This window comes from Ictalurus furcatus, chromosome 16 (assembly GCF_023375685.1).
Source record: "Ictalurus furcatus strain D&B chromosome 16, Billie_1.0, whole genome shotgun sequence".
NCBI lineage: Eukaryota > Metazoa > Chordata > Actinopteri > Siluriformes > Ictaluridae > Ictalurus > Ictalurus furcatus.
In genome coordinates, this window is record NC_071270.1 from 4,053,407 (window position 1) to 4,072,395 (window position 18,989).

General features: G+C 39.1%; 1 protein-coding gene across 17 annotated transcripts in view; it reads left to right on the plus strand.

Moving 5' to 3' along the window:
- The window catches only part of LOC128620528 (protocadherin gamma-C5-like), a 197,290-nt gene that overhangs the window by 35,629 nt on the left and 142,672 nt on the right, over positions 1–18,989 (plus strand). For 2 of the 17 annotated variants that reach the window (XM_053645625.1, XM_053645647.1), the window contains exon 1: positions 9,135–13,716. The exons of 12 other annotated variants lie outside the window; for them this stretch is intronic. In XM_053645625.1, coding sequence (XP_053501600.1) covers positions 11,308–13,716 — 2,409 coding nt within the window. In that variant the 5' untranslated portion in view covers positions 9,135–11,307. Of the gene's footprint in view, positions 1–4,972; positions 8,540–9,134; positions 13,717–14,868; positions 18,907–18,989 lie in introns of those variants that run through there. 3 more of the 17 variants (XM_053645624.1, XM_053645648.1, XM_053645623.1) reach the window with 2 other exon arrangements.

Sequence of the window (18,989 nt, forward strand, 5' to 3'; positions counted from 1 at the left end):
TCAATTCACATTTCCTACAGTGAAGATTTACATTTCTTTTGCTGATAAAAATATCACCACATTTCTGCCCATTACCTTTAGCATATTCTTTTAATTATATGATTTTCATTCCTTTCTTTTTTGATTCCATCTCTTATTTTCTTGCTTGGTTGATTCCTTGCTTTGACTAAGAAATCCTTTTGAACGAGCTGATACCTTAATTCTCACTCCATGTCTTTCCATGCACTACCCTGTGGACTTCCTGCTTCTACATATCAGGGGATTCCCAATGTGGACTACAGTGTGATATGAGTTAGTATTGTAGCTGCTGTTTGTGTGTTGTAGGTTACTCTACATGCCATAGCTACATGTTAGTGAAATAGGTAACTTTTTCCTCTACTGTATCATGAGTTGATATTTCTTCCAAATTGCTGTGTAGTGCTGGTCATACGCTTTTATTGCTGTCTCCCGCACTGTCTAATGTCTCTCTCAGCTGAGTGGTTAATGATGCTGCTGGATAGCACATTTTCATTGTAGTTAAAATATTACAGCTGCCCTTCCCCCCCCCCATCAGTTCTGAGAAAAGTGCAAACATACTTATATCATTCTAAGTCTAAGCATTGAATACAAATTTGATGTTGATGTTTATATCTGTGCTCTGTCGCTGTGTGATGATAATGAAACCAATTATTTCCAAACACTTTGAAGCATCAATATTTAAGCCTATATTGATTTTACAGAACTTTGTGGAGCTTGTCATCCTGAATACATAAAAAAGGATGGCAAGTCTAAAGAAGTGACTTTTAGTGTCTTTTAGAAAGCTGGTGTTTATCATTGTGTTACGACCCGGTCTAGGTCGTGCCGCAACATACAATAAAAAAAATAAAAATAAACAAAAAGAGAAAAGGTTTGGCGAGACCAAGATTGTGTTTGCTTTGTTTTATTCTCCAGAGTATGAAAGGTGCTCACCTTTTATATATATAGTGGTTTCACTATTCAGAAGCCGGCCAGGCCAAAATAATAAACAAAAATACCATCTAACCTTACCAAAAGAAAACTAACTAAACTACAAGAAAAGAAATCCCTCACTCCCTAGCTAACCGAAAACCAGGAGAAAAGAAAAATCAACACAAACGGCGCCGACTTCCTACAAACCACTCTCAACCGTGCACTATTTACAGATGTCGCTATTAGTGTGTTAATTACCAAAAAATATATACATATATACACAAGTGTATTACATGAATCGTAACGGGGCAGAGCATAAACAAAGTGAAATCGGTCATAAGGTCATACACAGGCGAAAAGCACTTCCCTCTACACACAAAGCAATGGCAATAATCTGCCCTGGGATGGAGACTGACGAGGCTACCGGTACACCACCGGTACACTTCCGGAAACGTGCAGCAAACCAATCCTGTCGCGCAAGGCCGGAGCAGGCGTGGACAAGACTTGATTATCCACTAGCAAGCCGGAACGTGATGCATGCAGTAGGCGTGGCCTAGAGAAGGGGGAGGGGACAAAAGAAACCCATCCCACCACCGACATAGACACACAAATGGCACATAGAGCAACCAGAAATACATTGGATAACATAACAATGGTTTTTAATGATTACAAGGTGAATCCGTTGCCTTTATATATAAACCATCCAATGTCTTTAAAAGTCGTAAATCTTATAATATATATATATATATATATATATATATAGAGAGAGAGAGAGAGAGAGAGAGAGAGAGAGAGAGAGAGAGAGAGCAATGTCAGGGCTAACCGGTGGCTCTCCATGGTGCTGAAACTTAAAGCGTCAATCTAGCTCTTCTGCTGTCATTCATCATTTAGGAAATTCACACAGTCATGCAACTTAGAGAATCATCACTTTTATAATTCGCTAAAATTCTTCTTTTTGTTGGACTTTCTACTCGTACTATATAGCTGAAAAAAAAGTATTTAAATGGGTATAAAATAATCAGCAATTTTTCGTTTTGGACAATTCCTTAACTCCTGACAGACTCCCGCAATCAGAGAAAAAGATACAGAGTGCTGCAAGTTATTGTCTTTTAGTAAACGCTATTTTGTTAATGATACTTGATTTTATATGAGAAAAGTAAAAAAAAAGATATAACACTTGATCTCTGCTCCAAACCAGGAGTTTTCAGCTTCTGCACAGTTCTTATGGAGAGCACGAGTACTCCACTGCACACAAGAAAATGATTTTTTAAAAATGTAGCTACTTTCACTGAATGCTTTTCACTCTTCAGTCAGATAAAAAAAAAAACAATATATATCCTACATTAATTCATTGTTGCAGATATTTGCTGACTAATTTAGACTTGCAATAAAAGCAAAATGCTCAGAGCGTCGCTGTTGAACAACACTTGCACAAAATACTAAACATTTCCGCCCTTCCTTAAATATTCAAATGCTGACATCAACGACAGCAAGAACACGCGCTATACGGAATGGTGTAATCTACTTGTCCTCTTATGCGAATGGATTTTGAATAATATTTACACATTGCAGTAATATAGCAGCGTTAATTGGAACTATCCGAGTGAGGAATTTCAGCTCTTCAAATATGGGATGCAGGATGCTTTCAGTCCCGTTGTCTTCTCTACTCATGGCGCTTCTGTCCGTCCTTTTTCCTGCCGCTCACGGAGACCTGAGCTACACAGTTCCAGAGGAAACGAAGGCGCAGTATGTGATTGGAAACATTGCAAAGGATCTCGGAATAGATGCTACAAAATTAAAAACACGAAAGGCCCGAGTTGAAACAGAGGATAGCAGCAAGCGGTATGTGGATATTAATTTTAATACTGGAGAATTGTTCGTTTCAGAGACAATAGACCGGGAAAAGCTTTGTGGTTCGAGACTAAACTGCATCCTGAATTATGAACTCGTCTTAGAAAATCCACTGGAACTACATCGCATTTCTCTGAATATTCAGGATATTAATGACAATGCGCCAAAATTTATTAAGGAGCAAATTAACTTTGAAATCAGCGAGTCCGCTGATAAAGGACAGCGCTTCCGATTGGATGAAGCTCACGATTCTGATATCGGACAAAACGGAGTTAACACCTATTCGCTTGAGAAGAACGACCATTTTGTTTTGTCTGTACAAGAAAATAAAAACGGACGGAAATATGCAGAGCTTGTGTTGGAGAAAGAGCTTGATCGCGAACACCAGACAGATATTGACTTGATTCTTACCGCAGTGGATGGCGGGATTCCTCAGAGATCAGGGACTGCTGTTATACACGTCACTGTGCTAGATGCGAATGATAATGTTCCGGTGTTCAGTCAGCCTGTATATAAAGTCGTTTTAGCTGAAAACGCACCGATAGGAACAGAAGTCGTGACTGTGAGCGCAGAAGATGCAGATGAAGGAGCAAACGGTGCAGTCACTTATGAATTCAGTCACATTCCGGATAACGCAGCACAGTTATTTACTATTCATGAGCTTAGTGGGCAAATTAAGGTAAATGGAGATATCGACTATGAAGAGGAAAAATATTATGAAATCGGAGTCCAGGCTAAAGATGGTCAAGGGTTAGCATCGACTGCAAGTGTTATTATAGATATTACTGATGTAAATGATAATGCTCCCAAAATTATTCTTAAATCTCTAAATAATCCTCTATCTGAAAATGTTATTGTAGGCACTGAGGTGGCCATAATTAATGTTCAGGATAAAGATTCAGGAGATAATCGACAGATACGTTGTTCAATTCAGGGAAGTGTTCCTTTCAAATTAAACCCATCTATCAAAAACTACTTTTCTTTGGTAACCTTGAGCTTGTTAGATAGAGAGACAGAATCAGATTATAACATAACCATCACTGCTACTGATGGAGGCTCTCCACCTTTATCAACCTCAATGACGATTCATCTATTTGTATCAGATATCAATGACAATCCTCCTATATTTGAACAGCAATCCAACACTGCATATGTGATGGAAAATAACAAACCAGGAATCTCTATTAGTTCTGTTACTGCAAGAGACCCAGACTGGAGGCAGAACGGTACAGTGCTGTATTCTCTGGTACCCAGTGAGATAAATGGTGTTGCAGTGTCCTCATTATTATCCATTGACTCAGACACAGGAGTGATCCATGCTGTGAGGTCATTTGACTATGAAAAGTTCAGAAGCTTTAAAGTCCAGGTTGTAGCCAGAGACAATGGTTCTCCTCCACTCAGCAGCAATGTGACTGTGAGTGTGTTCATATCAGATGAAAATGATAACTCTCCACAGATATTATACCCTGCTCCAGAGGGAAAGTCTTTAATGACTGAGATTGTCTCTAAAGCTGCTCTCTCTGGCTCTCTGGTGTCCAAAGTGATCGCTGTGGATGCTGACTCTGGACAGAATGCATGGCTGTCTTATCAGATTGTCAAATCTACTGATCTGGGACTTTTCGCTATCGGTCTCCATAGTGGAGAGATCAGGGCTCAGAGGGACATTACTGAATCTGACAGCATGAAACAGAACCTTGTTATCTCAGTGAAAGATAACGGACAGCCGCCTCTCTCTGCCACCTGTTCTGTATATTTACTGATTTCTGATAATCTTGCTGAAGTTCCAGAACTTAAAGACATGACTTATGAGGAGAGCAATTCCAAACTGACTTTTTATTTGATCATCGCGCTAGTTTCCGTGTCCACCTTCTTTCTGACTTTCATTATTGTGATCCTGGCTGTGAGGTTTTGCCACAGGAGAAAGCCCAGACTGTTGTTTGATGGAGCAGTTGCCATTCCCAGCGCGTATCTCCCTCCCAACTATGCAGAGGTGGAGGGAGCTGGAACTCTCCGCAGTTCTTACAATTATGACACATATCTAACAACAGGATCCCGTACCAGTGACTTCAAGTTCATCACGTCTTACAATGACAGCACTCTTACTGCTGGTGGAACACTTAAGAAGATCCAAAATGAGACTTTAGCTGCAAGCTTAATTACCCTTAACAATACAGGAGAGGGCGATGAGGTAAGAAAATTATAGTTGTTTCATTTGTTGTAAGATTTTCTTCCAAATTTTCATTTAACTCAGTGCAAATTCTCATCTTATAAAGTGTGATGAGAATAGCTGCACCTTTTTTCTTTTTTCCCAGTTATCTTTTTTGCATTGATATCTTTCTTAACATTGATCAATCTGATAGTACTATTTTTGTTTAATGTGGAACAATTAATTTATTCTTACATTATATTTGTCAAATCTGAATGCTTTGTAATCAGCGTGGTGTCTGAACAGTAGATTTCACTTCTGCTAAGCAAGCAGTTAAAATAAATGTAAAACTATAAACCTAAAGTTTGCTTTCTGTTGAGCTGAGTAATATTGTATAACAATTAAATCTAATGTAATTGACGTTTGAAAATTGCTATTGATACTTGTGCACAAAATAATTAAGAAATAAAATAGACCAAAGTAATTTTTTAAAAAAAAATCAGCACCATGGTCCGTTCGTACCCTTATAAATGAAATATTTTCAGTAAAAGATGCCAAATGATTCTCCAGTTTCATTTCGAATGCAGAGGTTATAACCTCCGTTACCCTTTTTTTGTTTGCATTCTTACGACTTTAGTATGATTAACAGCTTAATTAAAGATTCATGAATGCAATTGCAAATATTATATTAATCACTTTTCTAATTATTAATAATATATCCCTCTATAATCTTTTTAATTATTGCATACATTTACATACATATTGTTTGGGAAAAAAAAGATGAGAGATTAAGCTGCTTTCATTAATTATGTGTAAACCTATACCTTTAAAATGTATAAATGTTTATAACTGTGGATAGATGATTTTAACTGTAATTATTATAATTAAGAATTTCTATTTCATTATGGAAATTAATAGTTTCTTTCCATTTATTCATTCGTTTATTAATAGATTAAATCTTTGGAAGGGAAATAGTAATGACTGGAGCGAATGCAATGCAATATGTCAAAAATGCTCAAAGCGTCGCTGTTCACCTACAGAGTAAAATATAATAAACCTCTCCACCCATTTCATGTAGTCTTCCAGCTCCTCCTGTCATCTACAAACATTGCTGGATTTGGCTGTTTATTGTCAGTGAAAATTCCGAATAGACGGCAGTAATGAGATACATTTAGAACACAGTAGGAACATTTTGTTGTTGCTAAAATGGACACGAAGATGGGTTTGTTTGCGATATTATATGCTCTTGGCTTTATTTTAATTTTTCTTCACCCCGTCCATGGAGATTTGAGCTACACTGTTCCGGAGGAAACGAAGCGTCAATATGTGATTGGACATGTAGCAAAGGATCTCGGACTTGATGGGAAACGTTTATCTGCTCGTAGGGCTCGGGTGGAGACAGAGGACAGCGCGAAACTGTATTGCGACATTAATCTGAGTAGTGGAAATCTGGTCGTGGCGGAAACAATAGACCGAGAGAAGCTTTGCGGATCGAGGATTTCTTGCATTCTTAATTACGAGCTTGTGTTGGAAAATCCTCTTGAAGTGCATCGCATTTCACTGCAGATTGAGGACGTAAACGATAACTCTCCCCTTTTTCCCAATGAGCGCATCAGCTTTGAAATTACAGAGTCGGCTCATAAGGGCGAGCGTTTCCCTTTGGAAGAAGCTCATGACTTGGACATAGGACGTAATGCAGTTCAGGGATATTCACTTGAAAAAAATGAACACTTTATTTTATCTGTGCATGAGAACCCGGACGGAGGAAAATCAGCTACGTTGGTCCTGGAGAAAGAGCTCGATCGTGAACAGCAAAAAGACATTAATTTAATTCTTACCGCGTTTGATGGCGGTAATCCGCCGAAATCAGGGACAGCTGTTATATATGTTAATGTTCTGGATGCCAATGACAATATTCCTGTGTTTAGTCAACCTGTGTACAGAGTGAGTCTAGCTGAAAACACGGCTTTAGGCACGGAGGTGATTACAGTCAGCGCGACTGATGCTGATGAAGGAGCCAACGGTGACGTCACATATGAGCTCAGTCGTTTATCTGATAATTCAGCAAAATTATTTTCCCTTGATAAAATCACTGGACAAATCACGGTGAGTGGGAACATCGATTATGAAGATGAAAAATATTATGAAATGAGAGTACAAGCCAAAGATGGTCCTGGCCTAGTATCATCTGCTAAAATTATTGTAGACATCACTGACGTCAATGACAATGAACCTCGAATTATTCTTAAATCATTAAACGACCCAGTATCTGAGAACTCTGTCGCAGGCGCTGAGGTGTCCATTATTAATGTACAAGATAAAGATTCAGGAGCCAATCGCCAGGTAAATTGTTACATTCAGCAAAATGTGCCTTTCAAATTAAACCCATCTATCAAAAACTACTTTTCTTTAGTAACCACAAGCATGCTCGATCGAGAGAAAGAATCAGATTACAATATAACAATCACTGCTACTGATGGAGGGTCTCCACCTTTATCTTCAACTATAACGATTCATCTATCTGTGTCAGACGTCAATGACAATCCTCCTGTATTCGAACACCAATCCTACACTGCATATGTGATGGAAAATAACAAACCAGGAACCTCTATTAGTTCTGTTACTGCAAGAGACCCAGACTGGAGACAGAACGGTACAGTACTGTATTCTCTGTTACCCAGTGAGATAAACGGTGTTGCAGTGTCCTCATTATTATCCATTAACTCAGATACAGGAGTGATCCATGCTGTGAGGTCATTTGACTTTGAAAAGTTCAGAAACTTTAAAGTCCAGGTTGTAGCCAGAGACAATGGTTCTCCTCCACTCAGCAGCAACGTGACTGTGAGTGTGTTCATATCAGATGAGAATGATAACTCTCCACAGATATTATACCCTGCTCCAGAGGGAAAGTCTTTAATGACTGAGATGGTCCCTAAAGCTGCTCTCTCTGGCTCTCTGGTCTCCAAAGTGATCGCTGTGGATGCTGACTCTGGACAGAACGCGTGGCTGTCCTATCAGATTGTCAAATCTACTGATCCGGGACTTTTCACTATCAGTCTCCATAGTGGAGAGATCAGGGCTCAGAGGGACATTACTGAATCTGACAGCATGAAACAGAACCTTGTTATCTCAGTGAAAGATAACGGACAGCCACCTCTCTCTGCTACCTGTTCTGTATATTTACTGATTTCTGACAATCTTGCTGAAGTTCCAGAACTTAAAGACATGACTTATGAGGAGAACAATTCCAAACTGACTTTTTATTTGATCATTGCGCTAGTTTCCGTGTCCACCTTCTTTCTGACTTTCATTATTCTGATCCTGGCTGTGAGGTTTTGCCACAGGAGAAAGCCCAGACTTTTATTTGATGGAGCAGTTGCCATTCCCAGCGCGTATCTCCCTCCCAACTATGCAGAGGTGGAGGGAGCTGGAACTCTCCGCAGTTCTTACAATTATGACACATATCTAACAACAGGATCACGCACCAGTGACTTTAAGTTCATCACGTCTTACAATGACAGCACTCTTACGGCTGGTGGAACACTTAAGAAGGTCCAAAATGACACTCTAGCTGCGAGCTTGATTTCACTTAACAATACAGGGCAGGAAGATGAGGTAAGAAAAGTGTTTTCTTTCCTTTTGTAGTGGGTTTGTACTTGTCCGTAAATGTGGTTGCGCTGCTCATATTGTGTGATTTCCATATGATTTTTGTTGTATAACTGTTCATTTATTCCTTTTAGCTGTGATTATTTTTGCAGTATACATGTTGCATTTTTCTAATGGTCCTTAGTTTTTGGACTGGCTGATATCTCTGATAGCTACTTCATGCATTTAGACACACATTGTGATCATTGTCCTTGTGGTTCTTTTAATTTCTTTATAGGCTGTATAGCTTAGACCATGCCCAATGTTGGGTTTACTGCAATTCTAAGTATCAGAAGTGCTCTTCCTGCATTGTTAGCTAGTAGACATGCAACAGACACCTGCCTATTCAAATTTGACCCTACAATTGTAAAAGCTGTATACCATTTCGAATTCTGTTGCTTAAGATCAATATGTCACATTGCACCTCAGAGTAGATTCTATAGATTTTTTTGCACACTTTGCATGGTCCAGATTGCCCACAGGGCATTGCCCATACTGTTTTACTTCCACTTGGTTGTACAGTTGAATTATTGTGTCCCACATTCAACAATGGCTTGTTTTGTTAGTTAGTTTATGCTGCACCATGCCTCTAGATGACATGATATCACCCTCATGCTTAAGGGTTATATCTACTGTATTAGAACATTATCACCTATGCTCCATTTGATACACTCTATGGCCAAAAGTATGTGGACACCTCAACTCTGATCAGTTTGCAGCTACGCTCCCCCATATGTAGCAAGCTGTGATGCACTGTGTGTTCTGACACCTTTCTAGCCAGCATTACCTTTTTCAGCAATTTGTGCTACAGCAGCTGTTCTGTGGGATCAGACCAGATGGGCTAGCCTTCATTCCCCATGCACATCAATAAGCCTTGGGAGCCCATGACCCTGTCACTGGTTCACTGGTTGTCCTTCCTTGTGCCACTTTTGATAGGTACTAACCACTGTATACCGGGAACACCGCACATGATCTGCCATTTTGGAGCTGCTGTGACCCAGTCTTCGAGCCATCACAATTTGGCCCTTGTCAAAGTTGCTCAGATCCTTACGCTTGCCCATTCTTCCTGCTTCCAACAAATCAACTCCAAGAACTGACTGTTCACTTGCTGCCTAATATATCCCACTTATTGACAGGTGCCACTGTAACGAGATAATCAATGGTATTCACGTTACCTGTCAGTTGTTTTTATGTTATGGCTGTTTGGTGTATACTATAGCTAAAGCTTTAACATTTCCTCTGGAACCCAATATTTGCCAAAGCATCCAGAAACTTATGAAACATTTTTTGCACTTTCTGGTATGTTAACGTCCAAGCACTGCTGTGCATTATAGATGAAACGTGGTCCAACTTTGTTTTTCTGTAAATCTGATGATAAATCAATTGTATCTGAGGCTACATGTATGAAGCACTACATCTTATATTCTTCTTCATTCTTTTTCTTATTTCATCAGCTTTATAATCAAACTTGTAGGAAAGAATTTTACTGAGAGAAAAGAACAATTTTTGAAGCATAAGGTTCACCTACAAAGCCAGTAAATACGTTTTCTTTCTGCGTTGGATAGCTGAAGCAAATGGACTTTGAGTGATAGCATCAGGATTACTGAAGCTGTCAATACAGTGAAGCCAGAGGCACTCCTCGGAATGCGTGTAGTGACGCTAAAATCTTCTGCCCATGATTTGTTGCACTGGGAGTGAGAAGTTGTTTTTCTACATATTTAAATACTGTTACAGTGGGGAATTGTGAATGACACATTTTGATCACATATGCATCATTTTTCTTGATCTTTAATGCATCTTTAATTAATGCTATTTTGAGTGATGAACAAAGCAGTTTTTTTCTGTTTTCCTACCAATATTATTTGTGCATTAATATCTATATTATGACTGAGGAAAAACCCTAGAACATTTGTCAAACGTGGTTTGTTTATCAATCATAAAATTAGTTTTATCAATCGTAGATTTAACTTTTGCTAAAATTCTGACACAGCCTAAAGTTTTCTGATCTTCGCCATGTATTCTCTGGTGTAACAAAAAATAAGCACCTCGGCCAGCTCTTGAGTTTACGAATTAGTAACCATGACTATATTTTCAGTCTAATATACCATGTAATTCTACTGGTCTTTTCTCTTTCTAGAGTTTATACAGTAGCTTTCTTTAGCCTATTTATTGTTGTTGTATTATAAAAGCATCAGTATGTTTAATGGGATAATGGTAGATGAATTAATATAATTGCAATTATTATGATAATTTGCTGTTCAATTATAGACAATTTATTTATCATTCTAAATAATCTCATCTATATGTATTCCTAGATTTATATACAAGTTGTTTAAAAAATATTAGACAGTAAACTGCTTTGATTAACTATTTTCATTCAAAATTGATTAAAGTCTACAGCTGTAATTAGTATAGTATACCATTATTACTACATTAAATGGATAGAAACTATTAATTTCCATATTCATTCGTTTATTAATACATTAAATCTTTGGAAGGGAAATAGTAATGACTGGAGAAAATACACTGCAATATATCAAAATATACTCAAAGCGTCGCTGTTCACCTACGGAGTAAAATATAATAAACCTCTCCACCCATTTCATGTCGTCTTCCAGCCTCTCCTGTCACCTACAAACATTGCTGCATTCGGCTGTTTACTGTCAGTAAAAATTCCGAATAGACGACAGTAATTAGATACATTTAGAACACAGTAGGGACATTTTATTGTTGCTAAAATGGACACGAAGATGGGTTTGTTTGCGATATTATTTTCTCTTGGCTTTATTTTAATTTTTCTTCACCCAGTCCATGGAGATTTGAGCTACACTGTTCCGGAGGAAACGAAGCGTCAATATTTGATTGGACATGTAGCAAAGGATCTCGGACTTGATGGGAAACGTTTAACTGCTCGTAGGGCTCGTGTGGAGACAGAGGACAGCGTGAAACGGTACTGCGACATTAATCTGAGTAGTGGAAATCTGGTCGTGGCGGAAACAATAGACCGAGAGAAGCTTTGCGGGTCGAGGATTTCTTGCATTCTTAATTACGAGCTTGTGTTGGAAAATCCTCTTGAAGTGCATCGCATTTCACTGCAGATTGAGGACGTAAACGATAACTCACCCCTTTTTCCCAATGAGCGCATCAGCTTTGAAATTACAGAGTCGGCTGACAAAGGTGAGCGTTTCCCTTTGGAAGAAGCTCATGACTTGGACATAGGACCTAATGCAGTTCAGGGATATTCACTTGAAAAAAATGAACACTTTATTTTATCTGTGCATGAGAACCCGGACGGAGGAAAATCCGCTACGTTGGTCCTGGAGAAAGAGCTCGATCGTGAACAGCAAAAAGACATTAATTTAATTCTTACCGCGTTTGATGGCGGTAATCCGCCGAAATCAGGGACAGCTGTTATATATGTTAATGTTCTGGATGCCAATGACAATATTCCTATGTTTAGTCAACCTGTGTACAGAGTGAGTCTAGCTGAAAACACGCCTTTAGGCACGGAGGTGATTACAGTCAGCGCGACTGATGCTGATGAAGGTGCCAACGGTGATGTCACATATGAGCTCAGTCGTTTATCTGATAATTCAGCAAAATTATTTTCCCTTGATAAAATCACTGGACAAATTACGGTGAGTGGGAACATCGATTATGAAGATGAAAAATATTATGAAATGAGAGTACAAGCCAAAGATGGTCCTGGCCTAGTATCATCTGCTAAAATTATTATAGACATTACAGACGTCAATGACAATGAACCTCGAATTATTCTTAAATCATTAAATGACCCAATATCTGAGAACTCTGTCACAGGCACTGAGGTGGCCATTATTAATGTACAAGATAAAGATTCAGGAGACAACCGACAGGCAAATTGTTATATTCAGCAAAATGTGCCTTTCAAATTAAATCCATCTATCAAAAACTACTTTTCTTTAGTAACCACAAGCATGCTCGATCGAGAGAAAGAATCAGATTACAATATAACAATCACTGCTACTGATGGAGGGTCTCCACCTTTATCTTCTTCTATAACGATTCATCTATCAGTGTCAGACGTCAATGACAATCCTCCTGTATTTGAACAGCAATCCTACACTGCATATGTGATGGAAAATAACAAACCAGGAACCTCTATTAGTTCTGTTACTGCAAGAGACCCAGACTGGAGGCAGAACGGTACAGTACTGTATTCTCTGTTACCCAGTGAGATAAACGGTGTTGCAGTATCCACATTATTATCCATTAACTCAGATACAGGAGTGATCCATGCTGTGAGGTCATTTGACTATGAAAAGTTCAGAAACTTTAAAGTCCAGGTTGTAGCCAGAGACAGTGGTTCTCCTCCACTCAGCAGCAACGTGACTGTGAGTGTGTTCATATCAGATGAAAATGATAACTCTCCACAGATATTATACCCTGCTCCAGAAGGAAAGTCTTTAATGACTGAGATGGTCCCTAAAGCTGCTCTCTCTGGCTCTCTGGTCTCCAAAGTGATCGCTGTGGATGCTGACTCTGGACAGAACGCGTGGCTGTCCTATCAGATTGTCAAATCTACTGATCTGGGACTTTTCACTATCGGTCTCCATAGTGGAGAGATCAGAGCTCAGAGGGACATTACTGAATCTGACAGCATGAAACAGAACCTTGTTATCTCAGTGAAAGACAACGGACAGCCACCTCTCTCTGCTACCTGTTCTGTATATTTATTGATTTCTGACAATCTTGCTGAAGTTCCAGATCTTAAAGACATGACTTATGAGGAGAACAATTCCAAAGTGACTTTTTATTTGATCATCGCGCTAGTTTCCGTGTCCACGTTCTTTCTGACTTTCATTATTCTGATCCTCGCTGTGAGGTTTTGCCACAGGAGAAAGCCCAGACTGTTGTTTGATGGAGCAGTCGCCATTCCGAGCGCGTATCTCCCTCCCAACTATGCGGAGGTGGAGGGAGCTGGAACTCTCCGCAGTTCTTACAATTATGACACATATCTAACAACAGGATCACGCACCAGTGACTTTAAATTCATCACGTCTTACAATGACAGTACTCTTACTGCTGCTGGAACACTTAAGAAGGTCCAAAATGACACTTTGGCTGCGAGCTTGATTTCACTTAACAATACAGGGCAGGGAGATGAGGTAAGAAATGTCTTTTCTTTCCTTTTCTAGTGGGTTTGTGCGTGTCCGTAAATGGGGTTGCGCTGCTCATATTGTGTAATTTTCATGTGATTTTTTTTGTATAACTGTTCAGTTATTCCTTTAATCTGTGATTTAGCAGTATATATGTACTATTTTTCTAATGGTCTTTTGTTTTTGGACTGGCTGATCTCTCTGATAGCTACTTCATGCATTTAGACACACATTGTGATCATTGTCCTTGTGGTTCTTTTAATTTCTTCATATGCTGTATAGCTTAGACCATGCCCAATGTTGGGTTTACTGCAATTCTATGTATCAGAAGTGCTCTTCCTGCATTGTTAGCTAGTTGACATGCAACAGACACCTGCCTATTCAAATTTGACCCTACAATTGTAAAAGCTGTATACCATTTCGAATTCTGTTGCTTAAGATCCATATGTCACATTGCACCTCAGAGTAGATTCTATAGATTTTTTTGCACATTTGCATGGTCCAGATTGCCCACAGGGCATGGCCCGTACTGTTTTACTTCCACTTGGTTGTACAGTTGAATTATTTTGTCCCACATTCACCAATGGCTTGTTTTGGTAATTAGTTTATGCTGCACCATGCCTCTAGATGACATGGTATCAACATAGTTCTTAAGGGTTATATCTACTGTATTACAACATTGTCACCTAAACTCAATATGATACACTCTATGGCCAAACGTATGTGTACTCCTCAACTCTGATCAGTTTGCAGCTACACCTCCCCATATGCAGCAAGCTGTGATGCACTGTGTGTTCTGACACCTTTCTAGCCAGCATTACCTTTTTCAGCAATTTGTGCTACAGCAGCTCTTCTGTGGGATCAGACCAGATGGGCTAGCCTTCATTCCCCATGCACATCAATAAGCCTTGGGAGCCCTTGATCCTGTCACTAGTTCACCGGTTGTCCTTCCTTGTACCACCTTTGATAGGTACTAACCACTGTATACCGGGAACACCGCACATGATCTGCCATTTTGGTGATACCGTGACCCAGTCTTCGAGCCATCACAATTTGGCCCTTGTCAAAGTTGCTCAGATCCTTACGCTTGCCCATTTTTCCTGCTTCCAACACATCAACTTCAAGAAGTGACTGTTCACTTGCTGCCTAATATATCCCACTTATTGACAGGTGCCACTGTAACGAGATAATCAATGGTATTCACGCTACCTGTCAGTTGTTTTTATGTTATTGCTGTTTGGTGTATACTATAGCCTAAGCTTTAACATTTCCTGTGGACCCCAATATTAGCCAAAGCATCCAGAAACTTATGAAACATTTTTTGCACTTTCTGGTATGTTAACATCCAACCACTGCTGTGCATTATAGATGAAACGTGGTCCAACTTTGTTTTTCTGTAAATCTGATGACAGGACCAATTGTATCTGAGGCTACATGTATGAAGCACTCGATCTTAGATTCTTCTTCATTCTTTTTCTTATTTCAACAGCTTTATAATCAAACATGTAGGAAATATTTCCCTGAGAGAAAACAACAAGTTTTGAAGCATAAAGTTCATGTACAAAGCCAGTAAATACGTTTTCTTTCTGCGTTGGATAGCTGAAGCAAATGGGCTTTCAGTGATAGCATCAGGATTACCGAGGGCATCAATACAGTGAAGCCAGAGGCACTCCTCTGAATGCGTGCAGTGACACTAAAATCTTCTGCCCATAATTTGTTGCACTGGGAGTGATAAGTTGTTTTTCTACATATTTAAATACTGTTACAGTGGGGAATTGTGAATGACACATTTTGATCACCTATGCCTCATTTTTCTCGATCTTTAAAGCATCTTTAATTAATGCAATCTTGAGTGATGAATAAAGCAGGGTTTTTTTTTTCTGTTTTCCTACCAATATTATTTGTGCATTAATATGCATATTATGACTGAGGAAAAACCCAAGAACATTTGTCAAACGTGGTTTGTTTATCAATTGTAAAATTTGTTTTATCAGTCGTAGATTTAACTTTAGCTAAAATTCTGACGCAGCCTAAAGTTTTCTCATCTTCACCATGGATTGTCTGGTGTAACAATAAATAAGCACCTCGGCCAGCGCCTGTGTTCATGAATTAGTAACCATGACTATATTTTCGGTCTAATATACCATGCAATTCTACTGGTCTTTTCCCTTGCTAGAGTTTATAGCTTTCTTTAGCCTATTTTATTGTTGTTGTGTTGTTAAGGCATCAGTATGTTTAATGGGATAATGGTAGATTAATTAGTATAATTGCAATTATTATAATAATTTGCTGTTCGATTATAGATAATTGATATATCCATCTAAATAATCTCATCTATATGTATTCCTAGATTTATATACAAGTTGTTTAAAAAATATTAGACAGTAAACTGCTTTGATTAATTATTTTCATTCTACATTGATTAAAGACTACAGCTGTAATTAGTATAGTATTGATTAGTATAGTATATAGTATTATTACTACATTAAATGGATAGACACTATTAATTTCCATATTCATTCGTTTATTAATACATTAAATCTTTGGAAGGAAAATAGTAATGACTGGAGAGAATACACTGCAATATATCAAAATATACTCAAAGCGTCGCTGTTCACCTACGGAGTAAAATATAATAAACCTCTCCACCCATTTCATGTAGTCTTCCAGCTCCTCCTGTCACCTACAAACATTGCTGCATTTGGCTGTTTATTGTCAGTGAAAATTCCGAATAGACGACAGTAATGAGATACATTTGGAACACAGTAGAGATATTTTATTGTTGCTAAAATGGACACGAAGATGGATTTGTTTGCGATATTATTTTCCCTTGGCTTTATTTTAATTTTTCTTCACCCAGTCCATGGAGATTTGAGCTACACTGTTCCGGAGGAAACGAAGCGTCAATATGTGATCGGACATGTAGGAAACAATCTCGAACTTGATGGGAAACGTTTATCTGCTCGTAAGGCTCGGGTGGAGACAGAGGACAGCGCGAAACGGTATTGCGACATTAATCTGAGTAGTGGAAATCTGGTCGTGGCGGAAACAATAGACCGAGAGGAGCTTTGCGGGTCGAGGATTTCTTGCATTCTTAATTACGAGCTTGTGTTGGAAAATCCCCTTGAAGTGCATCGCATTTCACTGCAGATTGAGGATGTAAACGATAACTCACCACTTTTTCCCAATGGGCGCATCAGCTTTGAAATTACAGAGTCGGCTCATAAGGGCGAGCGTTTCCCTTTGGAAGAGGCTCATGACTTGGACATAGGACGTAATGCAGTTCAGGGATATTCACTTGAAAAAAATGAACACTTTATTTTATCTGTGCATGAGAACCCGGACGGAGGAAAATCCGCTACGTTGGTCCTGGAGAAAGAGCTCGATCGTGAACAGCAAAAAGACATTAATTTAATTCTTACCGCGTTTGATGGCGGTAATCCGCCGAAATCAGGAACAGCTGTTATATATGTTAATGTTCTGGATGCCAATGACAATATTCCTGTGTTTAGTCAACCTGTGTACAGAGTGAGTCTAGCTGAAAACACGCCTTTAGGCACGGAGGTGATTACAGTCAGCGCGACTGATGCTGATGAAGGAGCCAACGGTGACGTCACATATGAGCTCAGTCGTTTATCGGATAAATCAGTAAAATTATTTTCCCTTGATAAAATCACTGGACAAATCACGGTGAGTGGGAACATCGATTATGAAAAAGAAAAATATTATGAAATGAGAGTACAAGCCAAAGATGGTCTTGGCCTAGTATCATCCGCTAAAATTATTATAGACATCACTGACGTCAATGACAATGAACCTCGAATTATTCTTAAATCATTAAACGACCCAATACCTGAGAACTCGGTAGCAGGCACTGAGGTGGCCATTATTAATGTACAAGATAAAGATTCAGGGGGCAACCGACAGATAAATTGTTATATTCAGCAAAATGTGCCTTTCAAATTAAACCCATCTATCAAAAACTACTTTTCTTTAGTAACCACAAGCATGCTGGATCGAGAAAAAGAATTAGATTACAATATAACAATCACTGCTACTGATGGAGGTTCTCCGCCTTTATCTTCATCTATAACGATTCATCTATCAGTGTCTGATGTGAATGACAATCCTCCTGTATTCGAACAGCAATCCTACACTGCATATGTGATGGAAAATAACAAACCTGGAAACTCTATTAGTTATGTTACGGCAAGAGACCCAGACTGGAGGCAGAACGGTACAGTACTGTATTCTCTGTTACCCAGTGAGATAAACGGTGTTGCAGTGTCCTCATTATTATCCATTAACTCAGATACAGGAGTGATCCATGCTGTGAGGTCATTTGACTATGAAAAGTTCAGAAACTTTAAAGTCCAGGTTGTAGCCAGAGACAATGGTTCTCCTCCACTCAGCAGCAACGTGACTGTGAGTGTGTTCATATCAGATGAGAATGATAACTCTCCACAGATATTATACCCTGCTCCAGAGGGAAAGTCTTTAATGACTGAGATGGTCCCTAAAGCTGCTGTCTCTGGCTCTCTGGTCTCCAAAGTGATCGCTGTGGATGCTGACTCTGGACAGAATGCATGGCTGTCCTATCAGATTGTCAAATCTACTGATCCGGGACTTTTCTCTATCGGTCTCCATAGTGGAGAGATCAGGGCTCAGAGGGACATTACTGAATCTGACAGCATGAAACAGAACCTTGTTATCTCAGTGAAAGATAACGGACAGCCGCCTCTCTCTGCTACCTGTTCTGTATATTTACTGATTTCTGATAATCTTGCTGAAGTTCCAGAACTTAAAGACATGACTTATGAGGAGAGCAATTCCAAAGTGACTTTTTATTTGATCATCACACTAGTTTCCATGTCCACCTTCTTTCTGACTTTCATTATTCTGATCCTGGCTGTGAGGTTTTGCCAGAGGAGAAAGCCCAGACTGTTGTTTGATGGAGCAGTCGCCATTCCCAGCGCGTATCTCCCTCCGAACTATGCAAAGGTGGAGGGAGCTGGAACTCTCCACAGTTCTTACAATTATGACACGTATCTAACAACAGGATCCCGCACCAGTGACTTCAAATTCATCACGTCTTACAATGACAGTACACTTACTGCTGGTGGAACACTTAAGAAGGTCCAAAATGAGACTTTAGCTGCAAGCTTGATTTCACTTAATAATACAGGGCAGGGAGATGAGGTAAGAATTCTTACCTTTCTGTTTTGTGCTGAATTGTTTTAATGTAATTCAATGGTATGCTTCAACTAAGTACATTTTTGTCA